At 33.1% G+C, this 12,984-nt stretch overlaps 2 protein-coding genes and 1 long non-coding RNA gene across 3 annotated transcripts in view; all 3 read left to right on the forward strand.

Moving 5' to 3' along the window:
• Positions 1–9,027, forward strand: part of LOC120330426 (uncharacterized) — a 29,772-nt gene extending 20,745 nt beyond the window's left edge. Inside the window, exon 4 of the mRNA XM_078118618.1 lies at positions 8,912–9,027. Coding sequence (XP_077974744.1) covers positions 8,912–9,027 — 116 coding nt within the window. The remainder of the gene's footprint in view (positions 1–8,911) is intronic.
• LOC120330144 (uncharacterized) lies at positions 1,642–6,648 on the forward strand. Its single transcript, XM_078118259.1, has 11 exons — positions 1,642–1,832; positions 2,208–2,363; positions 2,453–2,635; positions 2,707–2,829; positions 3,266–3,409; positions 3,496–3,672; positions 3,820–3,999; positions 4,283–4,435; positions 4,753–4,911; positions 4,998–5,138; positions 5,627–6,648. Exons 1-11 carry the CDS (start codon positions 1,778–1,780, stop codon positions 5,719–5,721), a joined length of 1,566 nt encoding a protein of 521 aa, XP_077974385.1. The 5' UTR covers positions 1,642–1,777; the 3' UTR covers positions 5,722–6,648.
• Positions 9,028–10,034: 1,007 nt separating the features above from the next.
• On the forward strand, positions 10,035–12,231 carry LOC144430608 (uncharacterized). The gene is made up of 5 exons (XR_013479623.1): positions 10,035–10,041; positions 10,487–10,639; positions 10,959–11,132; positions 11,245–11,385; positions 11,939–12,231. It is a non-coding gene; the product is annotated as an uncharacterized LOC144430608 (long non-coding RNA).
• The last annotated feature ends 753 nt before the right edge of the window (positions 12,232–12,984 follow it).

Genomic DNA, 12,984 nt, shown 5'->3' on the forward strand with positions numbered 1-12,984 from the left:
TATAGCATGCTATCTATTGCTATTCTTGGAAAGCTATCACATATATGAGTTTTTAGGCTCGTGATTTTATCAAATATTTAACTAAATACCAGTATCGTGTTATGCAGATTTCATTTTATTGTTACTTTGTTACAACGTTATACAAAAATTTAGTTTCAATCAAAGATAGATCTGTATTGAAAAAATGTTTTATACATTTTACGTTTTTACCAACAAATCCCACTTCAAGCGTGATAAATATCATTTCCTCATGTTTGAATATGTACAAAATGATGTTTCCTGACCCGGTTCAGTAGTTAGATCTGTATATCGATGTGTAATAAATGTCACGTTCGAAATACATTTTGAGTTGTTTGTGTTTTACATGCATGCTGATTTTTTATTCTCATTGTTAGGTCTGAAAGCCGTTGAAATCACGATAACACTGCAACATTGTGTTATTATTTTTGTTTATACCCTGTTCATTTCGCGACATTGACTCTTAATGAATATGGAAAACTGATTCAGCAAATATTTTTGTTATCTTCATGCTTGACGATTCGCCATAAGTAAAGTAAATATAATCCAACAATGAAAGCCTACCTCATCATTCATCGTACAGAGAAATAGTCAGGACTGAGAGTAACACCAGACGACGCAATTTAATCTGCATGGTGGTGCAACGATTTGAAGCTTTAACATAATTTGCGATATTCCTAGCCTGCTTTTTGCACAAGGCCTCAGCTAGACTTTTTGAAATTTGGTAAACGGATTACTCACAATGTATTTGATTTTACAATGTCAACAATATATGTGTGATGTTTACCCTGAATGAAACTTTTATATTAATGCTGAAATTCATAGCTTGCATCAAATTCAGGAAAGGGTGAAATGTAAATATGTTTTGATATGTTAGTGATTTCCGACATCAATCTAGAAAGAATGAGAACGAGAACACAGAATAGGGAGTTTCCTTCAGACATTCATTTGAAACTTTACAAACCCGTTGCTACGTTGCGAGAGTAGAGACAGTATTCCAAATGGCTTGCACGTATCAAATTCGATAAACGTTGCTAAGGAGGTTTTAAAATGAAAAGAATGTTCAACACCATTCAATGTAGATGAGAGTCTCGAGATATCGTCTAACATAATATCAATAGAAATTGAAAAATAGCGCGCCATTGTTACCGTTTCCTATATATATGGAGCACACAAGGAAAATTATCAGTTGAGTTAATTCGCTCGCACTTGATTCGAACTATCGTCTGATCTCTAATGTGTTATGGATTCTGACTTTTATGTACCTATACTACTAACGCTACAGTTGAATTAACAGGAGATCAGAAAAACTTCACACGATGTTTCAGCACATGAGTTGTAGTTCACTACGATAAAATTAAGCAATATTCCGAAAGTGTTAGATTTGTTTAATCAGGAAAATATAAGACGGTTTTTATTCAATTATTTTTTGTAACTTATCTAGATGCAAGGTTCACATCCAATTTTTATCGAGGTTATTCATTAATTACATTGAATACTGGTCTTATTAAATTATTATTCAGATGAAAAATCGTTTTATTTGAGATTATATTGTACATTTTAAGGCATAATTATTTGAGGGAATAAGTATTTATTCAAGATATTTTCGAAGCAATTTTTTTGTAAAGTTAGGATGTTACTATAAGAGATATTTGTTCAAATTCAGGCAAAGTTGTTGTTTTGTTCTTTCTAACAAACGTACAACGATAATAATAACTACGATATTTTTATTTACAATTTTAAAATCTTGAACATAAAGATGAAATATTTAACATCTTTGCTTGTGATCTTTGGTATCCTTGGCCGTACATACGGTAAGTTTGATAACAGGCATTTATGCATATAACTTATAGAAGTGTAAATTAGAATATCAAAGCAAAAGTTGTACTAACCTCGTTCTTGGAAATTTTTGAACCATGTATGTGGACGAAACATATTGCAAATATTTTATCCCCTAAGTACGTTGTCATATACACTTTAAAATATTCGAAGTATGAAAATTTACTGATGTGCAACACCACTTGGATATTTGCCAGTTGCCTCATTTCTACTGCATAACAAAGTTTATTTTACAATTTCGATATCAATATTTATTGTTTTGTAAACACGATAAACCCGTTTCTTTTATGCTTACCTTCAGATCACTTATACCTCCTGAACAATATTGTAACAACCATTTATTATTTTAGGTTTGAATTGCTACACCTGCACAGATAATAATTATGATGGAGAGACAGCACAAACTTGTTTCACTACTGTATCAGGGACAACAGCTTCTAATGCTTGTACAGCTAATTCGGGAACAACTGTGTATTACTGTAGTACAAAATTTACAGTAATTGATGGTAAAGTTAAACTTTTCTGATTTTGAAATAAATGTTCCTCTGATATCTAACAGCTATAAAACCATATTTCTGCTATCGGTATTGTTAAGGTGTCACTACGGTTGTTGTGCGAGGCTGTGCTGCGAGTACTTCTGATGAAGACACTCACTCCGACGCAGTTCCAACCGCAGATAGATGTATAACTACTCTTGATGCTACTGGCAATCCAACCGCGACCACAATATGCTATTATCATTGCAGCACACCTGACAACTGTAACACTGAAAAAACAGGTTTGCATTTAAGATTGAATTTTAAACACAAGCTAGAAAAAGGAGAGTTATTATGATTATTTTTTTTTCAGACTCGTTGAAACAATGCCCAAATGATTGTTCGTCCGGATCTAGTCAAGGGAGCTGCAACTATATCACCGGAGTATGCGTTTGTGCCTCAGGATGGTCTGGTACTGATTGCACCACGGCAGTTAGTAAGTAAATTTTTTAAGTACAGACTCTTACAAACATTTCCTGCGGTATGGCGTGTTGTATTGAACTGAAATCAATTTTTATTTGCTACAGAGAATCGAATTGCAAGTACCATGCGTTTTATTAATATTTTTTGATGTCCCAAAACGGTCGTGTTACAGAAAAATATGCTACTCACGTTCAAAATTAATGATTTTATCAAAGAAGTGTTACTAATAGTAATAATACAAATTTTTCGGAACAAAAAATGAAATATGAGCCACAAAGATGTTCAATTTGGAAGTTTCTCAGAGATGACGATATATTTAGAAATAGGTCGAAACGTTCTAATTAGAGTTGGACATGTAAAGTAAAATCTACCCAGAGTAAAAAGACGAAAAAGATATCAAGAATATTCATAAAATAAGTAAACTTATTGAATATTTTATGTTTTCCTAGCTTCAACCTCAAGCGGGTCCTCCAGAAAATGTGTTCAGTGTAACTCAGAAATTGATAGCGGATGTAGTACATCAACAACAAGTGTGGATTGTCCAGGGACTGAAGCATATTGCTCTACAAGAACATCAACCATTTTTGACGGATGTAAGTAGAATTGTTATAATTAACGGAGATTGAGAAGCATAAGAATAGTTTGAAAAATCAATTTGTATATATTATTTCATATTTAGCCGATGCAGTTATCCGCACTGTCACCACGAAAGCTTGCACAGCTGATTTCAAAGCTGTTGATCAATGCGTATTCAACGATATTCACAGTGACTCACCAATTAGCGATACAAGTGTTGGTTACAGCGAGTTTAACTGTTTCTCTACCTGCGATAGCAATGATTGCAACACCAACACAGGTTTGATTTTTGATTTCTAATATTGAAATTTTTCATACAGTTTCGTTATAAAACCTTGAAATATTTTAATTTGACATTTAAAATATTTAATTAGACGGCAATTTGGGAAATTGATTACCGATAATGATAATATTATTTGTGCTTCAGCTGATGGAGTGATCAACGGTAATGAAGCAGTTTTGCTTCAATGTGTCGTTTGTAGTGATACCACAGGATCCGGTACCTGTAACACAGATACAACAAGAAAAGCTTGTCCGAGCGGATCAACTCATTGCAAACATACAGCAATATACCATATATTTGACAGAGTCGACCTTTCTTACACAGGTGGATAAATTACTTTTGCACAGAATATACCTGTAGGGAAAGTTAGGTAATTTGTTTAAATATATTTAAAATTTTTGGCTGTTTCCATTAAACTATATTGTAATAAATATAAGCATTCATAGGAAGGCTATACAATTTACAAAGCACAACTGCAAGCAGGTATGATAATACAGATATTACCAGAATAGACATTTTATTTTTTTCCCACTAATATATACAAATCTTTCAATTTGGGCAAAGGGATAAGTTTAAACTTTCACTTATATGAATAAACCTATAACAGCCGATCCAGGATATGATCTTGTTAGTGTTGTACGTGAGTGCGCCACGGCTGCTGTGTCAAGCGGATGCACTGAAACTTCAGTTGAAAGTCTCAGTTTTAAGAAAGTTACTTGCACTGAAACATGCCAGGGTGACGGTTGTAACGTTGGATGGCGTGAGTTCTATTTTACATTTATTCAACCTAAACTTTAGTTTGTTTGAAACATATTTAGGATTAATTTTTTTTAATAATGTTTAATATCGGGAGTATGTATTAATTAAATAAATACTGGATTTGAATATGATAGAATGTTCGAAAAATTCACTTCCTGAAATATGCACTTATTATCATTTTCACACCGCTTGTAGTTTCTTCGTTATCCAAAATTGATGCATACTCCAATTCCAATAATTACGATTAATTTATATTACGTCAATAGATGATGTTTTCTTCGCTATTTCTTGCTAATTTTATAATTCAATGCGTTTTAGCTGCAAGACCCGAATGCATCACATGCTCGTCACATCTCGTATACGATACTGATGACTATGATCAATGCATTGAAAATCCTCCTATGGCTGCTGCTTGTACTTATCCGTATGAAGCATACTGCGTGATCCAAGAAAGCGGAATACAAAAAGGAAGCAGAAGTACGTAACTGGAACTCCCTATATCCATTTGTACAGTTGAGATATTAAAATACTGTTTTAGATTTTCAAATTTGTTATCGTTACAGAAAGTGTTGAGGGATATCCTCGAAGAATAACTCGCGGTTGCTTCCATTCTGACATCGGAACTGCCTGCTCTACGTACACTCCTCGTGACACAGAAATGGAGTCATGCAATCGTACATGCACAACAGATGGATGTAATGTCGGTACGTTATAGCTAATATAAAAATTTAGTAATGAGCAACTTCATAAATATAAATGTTGTAACATTTGGAGAACTTATGGTTGTGTGTGTTCTATTTTTCTAATGAATATTTGAGGACATATGATTACATCGTCACACAAAATAATTGGTTGCTTTATAAATGTTAAATTGGTATCTTAAGTGCTGCAACTCATCTGCCATGTTCTGAATTTTCAACGTCTAGGGGTGGTATGAATATATTTACGATAAATGAGAACTTTATGGCGGTAGACATCGTATCATAACATAGTAGTATATTATGTTTGAAATAATAGAATAGTTCCAAATCGAATCATATACGTTTTATCCAGTCATGATTGCCTTAATAGTTTATTTCATTGATAATGAGCATTTGAAGCTATAGCACGAAATCAAGAAAACCAAAATATAAATAATAATACATATGAACAATAAAACTGGGCCTTAATTATTACCCATTCTTAATTTCAGGAAGCGGAGGTTTGATGCCAGTCGTTACTCTTTTGACATTCTTCCTTCCATCCAGCAGCCTTTGGATTGCTCACACAACGTTATTTTTAAACTAATTTTCCAGAGTAATTTTTATTTTTATCAACATTGATGTTAGTACTTTTATTTATATTAACAAAAGTAGAGGACTAAATTTGAGTATTGCCGTGAAACTTATTATCAAGAAGTGATTTTCACTTTTTTGTAGTTTTAACGACGATCAATTAGGCCATAACTTCTGTTACAGAAGTATTTTATTTATTCAAGCCTTAAGGAGTCGCGACTTTTGAACAAATTTTCATGAAGTTTGTGTTATATGAATTTAGGAAATAAGAAATGCAGAAACGATGATTAGCGCATAAGCTAAGATAAACTCCCACAGTGTTTCCATGCTGGCTATTTTTAATAACAACATTTTTTGGTTACAAAGAAGTTGATCTTGGTGTTCAATATAACTTTCTACGCGCAATGATCTCACAAAACAGATGCTATAGCATGCTATCTGATGCTCTTCTTGGAAAGCTATCACAAATACGAGTTCTCATGCTCGTGACTTTATCAAATATTTATCCTGATACCAGTATCGTGTTATGCAGATTTCTTTTTATTGTTACTTTGTTATATTGTTACACAAAAATTTAGTTTCAATTAAAGATAGATTTGTGCTGAGAAATTGTTTTATTCTTTTTCATGTTTTTAACAATAAACCCCACTTCAAGCGTGCCAATCATCATTCTCTCATGCTTGATTGTGTACAAAATGATGTATCCTGACCCGGTTCAGTAGTTAGATCTGTATATTGATGTGTAATAAATTCCACGTGCGAAATACATTTATAATTGTTTGTGTGTTTACATGCATGCTGATTTCATTCTCATTGTTAGGTCTAAAAACCTTTGGAATTTTCATGATAACACTGCAACATTGTGTTATTATTTTGTTTATACCCTGTTCATTTCGCGACATCGACTCTTAATGAATATGAAAAACTGATTCAGCAAATATTTTTGTTGCCTTCATGCTTGACGAGTCGCCATAAGCCTACTTTATCATTCATTGTATAGAGAAATAGTCAGAACTGAGAGTAACACCAGAAGACACGGTTTAATCTGCATGGTGGTGCAACGCTTTGAAGCTATAACATAATTTGCTATATTACTAGCCTGTTTTTTGCACAGCGCCTCAGCTATACTTTTTGAAATTTGGTAAACAGATTACTCACTGTATTTGATTTTAGAATGTCAGCAATATTTGTTTGAGGTTTACCCTGAATGAAACTTTTATATTAATGCTGAAATTTATAGCTTGCATCAAATTCAGGAAAGGGTGAAATGTAAATATGTTTTGATATGTTAGTGAGAGACTCGAGATATCGCCTAACATAAAAAAGGAGAATATCGGTCAGAGACCGAAGACTTATCGATCGGAGGTTAGGGGATCCCCAAAACAGCGCTCTTACTCCATAGTGACACCTTGTGTCCCATCACTAATTAATTAATAACTCGCTAATTATTCGACATAATTTGCCCAAAATCAATAGGCTTCTGGTCCGAGATAAGATGAATGCGCATGCAAAATCTGGAGCAGATTAAATCTCGCTTTCGTGAGATATCGCGTGCATCTAACAGACAAACAGACATACAGACAGACAAATACCTATCAACATACTTACCGATTAAAATCGATAAGTAACCATTAAAATCGATAAGTAACATATAAATTGAAAAATACCACGTCATTGTTACCGTTTCCTATATATAATAAGCACACAAGGAAAATTTTCAGTCGAGTTGATTCGCTCGCACTTGATTCGAACTATCGTGTGATCTCTAATGTATTATGAATTCTGACTTTTATGTACCTATACTAATAACGCTACAGTTGAATTAACAGGTGATCAGAAAAACTTCACACGGTGTTTCAGCACATGAGTTGTAGTTCACTACGATAAAAGTAAGCAATATTTCAAAGGTTTTAGATTTGTTCAATCGGGAAAATATAGAAACAGTTTTTATTCAATTATTTTTTGTAACTTATCTAGATGGAAGGTTCAAATTTAATTTTTATCGAGGTTATTTATTTATTACATTGAATACTGGTCTTATTAAACTATTATACGGATGAAAATCGTTTTCTTTGAGACTTTATTGTACATTTTAAGGCATAATCATTTGATCTATATAGAATCAGTAATACTTCAAGATATTTTTCGTAGCAGTTTTTTTGTAAATTTAGGATGTTACTATAGAAGATTTTTGTTCAAATTTAGGTAAAGTCGTTGTTTTGTTCTTTTTAACAAACATACAACGATAATAATACCAACGATATTTTTATTTCCATTTTTCAAAATCAAAGTTTATTCACTTGAACACAAAGATGAAATATTCAACATCTTTTTCTGTAATCTTTAGTATCCTTGGCCCTACGGTAAGTTTAATAAGAGGCATTTATGCATCTAATTTATAGAAGTGTGAATTACAATATCAAAGCAAAAGTTATACTAACCTTGTTCTTGGAAATTTTTGAACCATGTATGTGGACGAAACATATTGCAAATAGTTTATCCCCCAAGTACGTTGTCAAATCCACTTTGAAATATTCGAAATATGAAAATTTATTAATGTGCAACACCACTTGGATAATTGCCAATTTAATTTTCCAATTCTATAACAAAGTTAATTTTAAAATTTTGATATCATTATTTACTGTTTGGAAACACGATAAAACCGACTCTTTTATGCTTATGCTTATCTTGAGATAACTTACCTCTTGAACAATTTTGTAACAACCATTAATTATTTTAGGTTTGGATTGCAACACCTGCACAGATACTAATTATCATGGAGAGGCAGCAGAAACTGTTTCACTACTGTATCAGGGACAACAACTTCTACTGCTTGCACTGCTGATTCGGGAACTACTGTGTATTACTGCAGTACAAAATTTACAGTAACTTTAAAATAAAGCTGAACTGATATCAAACAGCTATAAAACCATATTTCTGCTCTCGATATTGTTAAGGTGTCACTACGGGTGTAGTGCGACGCTGTGCTGCGAGTACGTTTGATGAAGACACTCACTTCGACGCTGTTCCAACCGCAGTATAACTGCTCTTGATGCTATCGGCAATTCTACCGCGACCACAGAATGCTACTATCATTGCAGCACACCTGACAACTGTAACACTGGAAATTAAGGTTTGCATTTAAGATTGAATTTTAAGCACAAGCTAGAAAAAGGAGAATTATCATGATAAATTTTTTTCAGCCTCTTTGAAACAATGCCCAAATGATTGTACCTCCATAGTCAAGGGAGCTGCAACTATATCACCGGAGTATGCGTTTGTGCCTCAGGATGGTCAGGTACTTATTGCAACACGGTAGTTAGTAAGTAAACTTCTTAAGTACAGATTCTTACAAACATTTCTTTTGGTATGGCGTGTTGTATTGAACTGAAATCATTTATTTTTTCTACAGAGAATCATAGTGCAAGTACCAGGCGTTTTAATAATATCTCTAGATGTCCCAAAACAGTCGTGGTACAGAACGATATTGTACTCATGTTCGGAAAAAATGACTTGATCCCAAAAGTGTTACTTATAGTATTAATGATAATTTTTCCGAACGAAAAAAAATATATGCCACAAAGATGTTCAATTCGAAAGTTCTTCAAATATTAGTATATATTTAGAAATTGGTCGAAACGTTCTAATTAGAGTTGAACACATAATGTAAAATCTACCCAGAGTAATAATAGGAAAAAAGACTTAAGATTTATAATAATATAAGTAAACCTATTTAAAATTCTATGTTTCCCTAGCTTCAACGCTAATCTGGGCCTCCAGAAAATGTGTTCAGTGTAACTCAGAAATTGATAGCGGATGTAGTACATCAACAAGTGTAGGTGTAGACTGTCCAGGGACTGAAGCATATTGCTCTACATGAACATCAACCATTTTTGACGGATGTAAGTAGAATTGTTATAATTAACGAAGATTGAGAAGCTTAAAAATAGTTTGAAAAATCAATTTGTATATATTATCCCATATTCAGCCGATGCAGTTATCCGCACTGTCACCACCAAAGCTTGCTCAGCTAATTTCAAAGCTGTTCATAAATGCGTATTCAACGATATTTACAGTGACTCACCAATTAGCGATACAAGTGTTAATTACAGCGAGTTTAACTGTTTCCCTACCTGCGATACCGATCATTGAAAAACCAACACAGGTTTGATTTTTGATTTCTAGCATTGAAATATTTTTTTCATACCGTTTTGTTATAAAACATTGAAATATTCTAATTTGACATTTGAAATATTTAATGAGAAAGCAGTTTGGGAAGTTTATAACCGACATGATAATATTATTTGTGCTTCAGCTGATGGAATGATGAACGGTAATGAAGCAGTTGCGCTTCAATGTGTCGTTTGTAGTGATACCACAGGGGGCGGTGGTTGCAAAAAAGTAACAGCAAGACAAGCTTGTCCGAGCGGATCAAATCATTGCAAACATACAGCAATATACCATAAAGCTGACAGAGTCGATCTTTCTTACACATATGAATAAATTACTTTTGCACAGAATATGCCTGTGGGCAAAGTTAGGTACATTGTTTGAATTTCTTTAAAAAATTTGGCTGTTTTCATTGAATTATTTTGCAATAATTATAAGCATTCGTAGGAAGGCTATAAAATTTACGAAGCACAACTGCAAGCAGATATGATAATGCAGATATTCCCAGAATAGACATTTTATTTTTTTCCCACTATTATATACAAATCTTTCATTTTAGGCAAAGGAATAAGTTTAAACTTTCACTTATATAAATAAATCTATAACAGCCGATCCGGGATATAAACTTGTTAGTGTTGTACGTGAGTGCGCCACTGCTGCCGTGACAAGCGGATGCACTGAAGTTTCAGATGGAAGTCTCAGTTTCAAGAAAGTTACGTGCACTGAAACATGCCAGGGTGACGGATGTAACGTTGGATGGCGTGAGTTCTTTTTTACATTTAATCAACTTAAAGTTTAGTTTGTTTGAAACATATTTAGAATTCATTTTTTTAGAATTGTTATATATTGGGTGATTATATTAATTAAATAAACACTGGATTTGAATATGATATAATGTTTGGAAAATTCACTTATGAAATTATACACCTATTATTATTATTTTTACGCCGCTAGTAGTTTCTTCGTTGTCCAAGATTAATGCATACTCGAATTCCAATGGTTACCATTAGTTTATCTTACGTCAATAGATGATATTTTCTACTTTATTTCTGGCTAATTATGTAATTCAATGCGTTTTAGCTGCAAGACCCGAATGTATCACATGCTCGACAAACACTGGTGCCACAGTTAATGATTACGATACTGATGGCTCTGATCAATGCCTTAAAAATCCACCAATGCCAGCTGCATGCAGTCATCCATACCACTAAAGTTGTGTAATCCACGAAGGCGGGCTCGAGAAAGGATATAGAAGTATGTGAACCAATATTATTATTTTTTTAAATTTAATTTACAAAACTTAACTCGATTAATTTAAACAATTTTAAACATATTCTTTAAAATATTTCCATTTTCATTATAACAGAAAGTGTGGAGGGATATCCTCGTAGAATTACTCGCGGTTGTCCCTATGCTGGAATAGGAAATGGATGCACATCTGCGCAACCCCGTGACACTGAAATTGAGACATGCAATCGCACATGCACTACTGATGGATGCAACGTTGGTAAGATGTCATTTGAAGTAAAATTGTTTTGTGCTATTAGACCACGAAACCTATCTCAAGATAGTACTATAGCGTAAGGGTTACCGCTGCATTTTCCTTTTGCCATGCATATCGCCTATTTATATGCTTTAATTTTGCTATGAACGCTTAATTTGTACATATCCTAGGAAATAATCAAATATAAAATTGAATTAGTCACCATTTTAAGGGAAGAAAGGTTAAATACAACATGTTATAATATTTTCATCTATTCGTTCCATCAATGACAATAATAGATATTTTTAATTCTTTCCTGGTACCTACCAACAAATTGCCTCCTTTTATACGAGCAGCGGGTGACGAGGTAGACCTTGGACTGCACCTTAGTAGGCAATATATCGCGGAAGACATCATGCTATAATAGCATAGTAGCATAGTATGTTTGAAATAATAGAAAAGTTCCAAATCGAATCCTATACGTTATGTCAATCCATGACTGCCATAGCAATTTTTTCAATGATTATAGGCATGAGGAGCAAACTGGGTCTCAAGTATCACTTATTCTTAATTTCAGGAAGCGGAGGTTTGATGCCAGTCGTTACTCTTCTGACATTCCTACTTCCAGCAGCCTTTGGATGGCTCACACAACGTTACTTTTAAACTAAACTTCGAGAGTAATTTTATTTCTATGAATATTGATGTTATTACTTTTCTTTATATTAACAAAAGTGCAGGATTTGATTTGAGTATTTCCGTGAAAATTATTATCAAAAAGTGATTTTTAAGTTTTTGTAGTTTTAACGACGATGAATTAGGCCATAACATCTGTAACAGAAGTATATTATTTATTCAAGCCTTAATGAGTCGTGACTATTGAATAAAGTTTCATGAAGTTTATTATTTGTGTTATATGATTAGCGTATGAGTTAAGATGTACTCCCACGGTGCTCATGCTTTTTTTTCAATACCAAAATTTTTTGACTACAAAGAAGTTGATCTTGGTGTTCAATATAACTTTTACGCGCAATAATATCAAGAAATGGATGAAATAGCATGCTATCTAACATAATAAAAAATGAAACACTTTTATGTAAAATGATATTGCGCAATACAAAGAATAATATTGCAGCAAACTCAGAAATTCGCATTATTAAATAGGAATTGGAATAATGGTCAGGCATTCCCAGTTGTTGTCAAAAATAACTGCAAAAGGTAAATAACAATTTCAGTTTGTGTTTAGACAAATATATAGTGATATCGCATGAATGCCAATAATGAAATGTGACCTATTATTCGATTAATATAACGGGACGAGAAATTCAACATCGGAGAAATCGTGCCCTTCTCGAGACTTTAGGAAGTTTGCTATTTTTTAGTAGGTTCATGTTGGTAAAGGTTGTCATTAGACTTTTCATCTTCACTAAATTTATGGTCAAGCCTTTCATAACAATAATAATGATCCCGTGAGCAAAATAGTTTAAACTTTAACACCCATTTTTCCACCTAGGACTCAATAATTTTTAATTTAAATTCCTCTTTACATTGTCTGAAGAATATTTGGAATATCAAGGTTGATTTAAACCATTCAAGGTCCCAAGGATAGTTATTTGATGTTACAAA

This window comes from Styela clava, chromosome 12 (genome assembly GCF_964204865.1).
Source record: "Styela clava chromosome 12, kaStyClav1.hap1.2, whole genome shotgun sequence".
NCBI lineage: Eukaryota > Metazoa > Chordata > Ascidiacea > Stolidobranchia > Styelidae > Styela > Styela clava.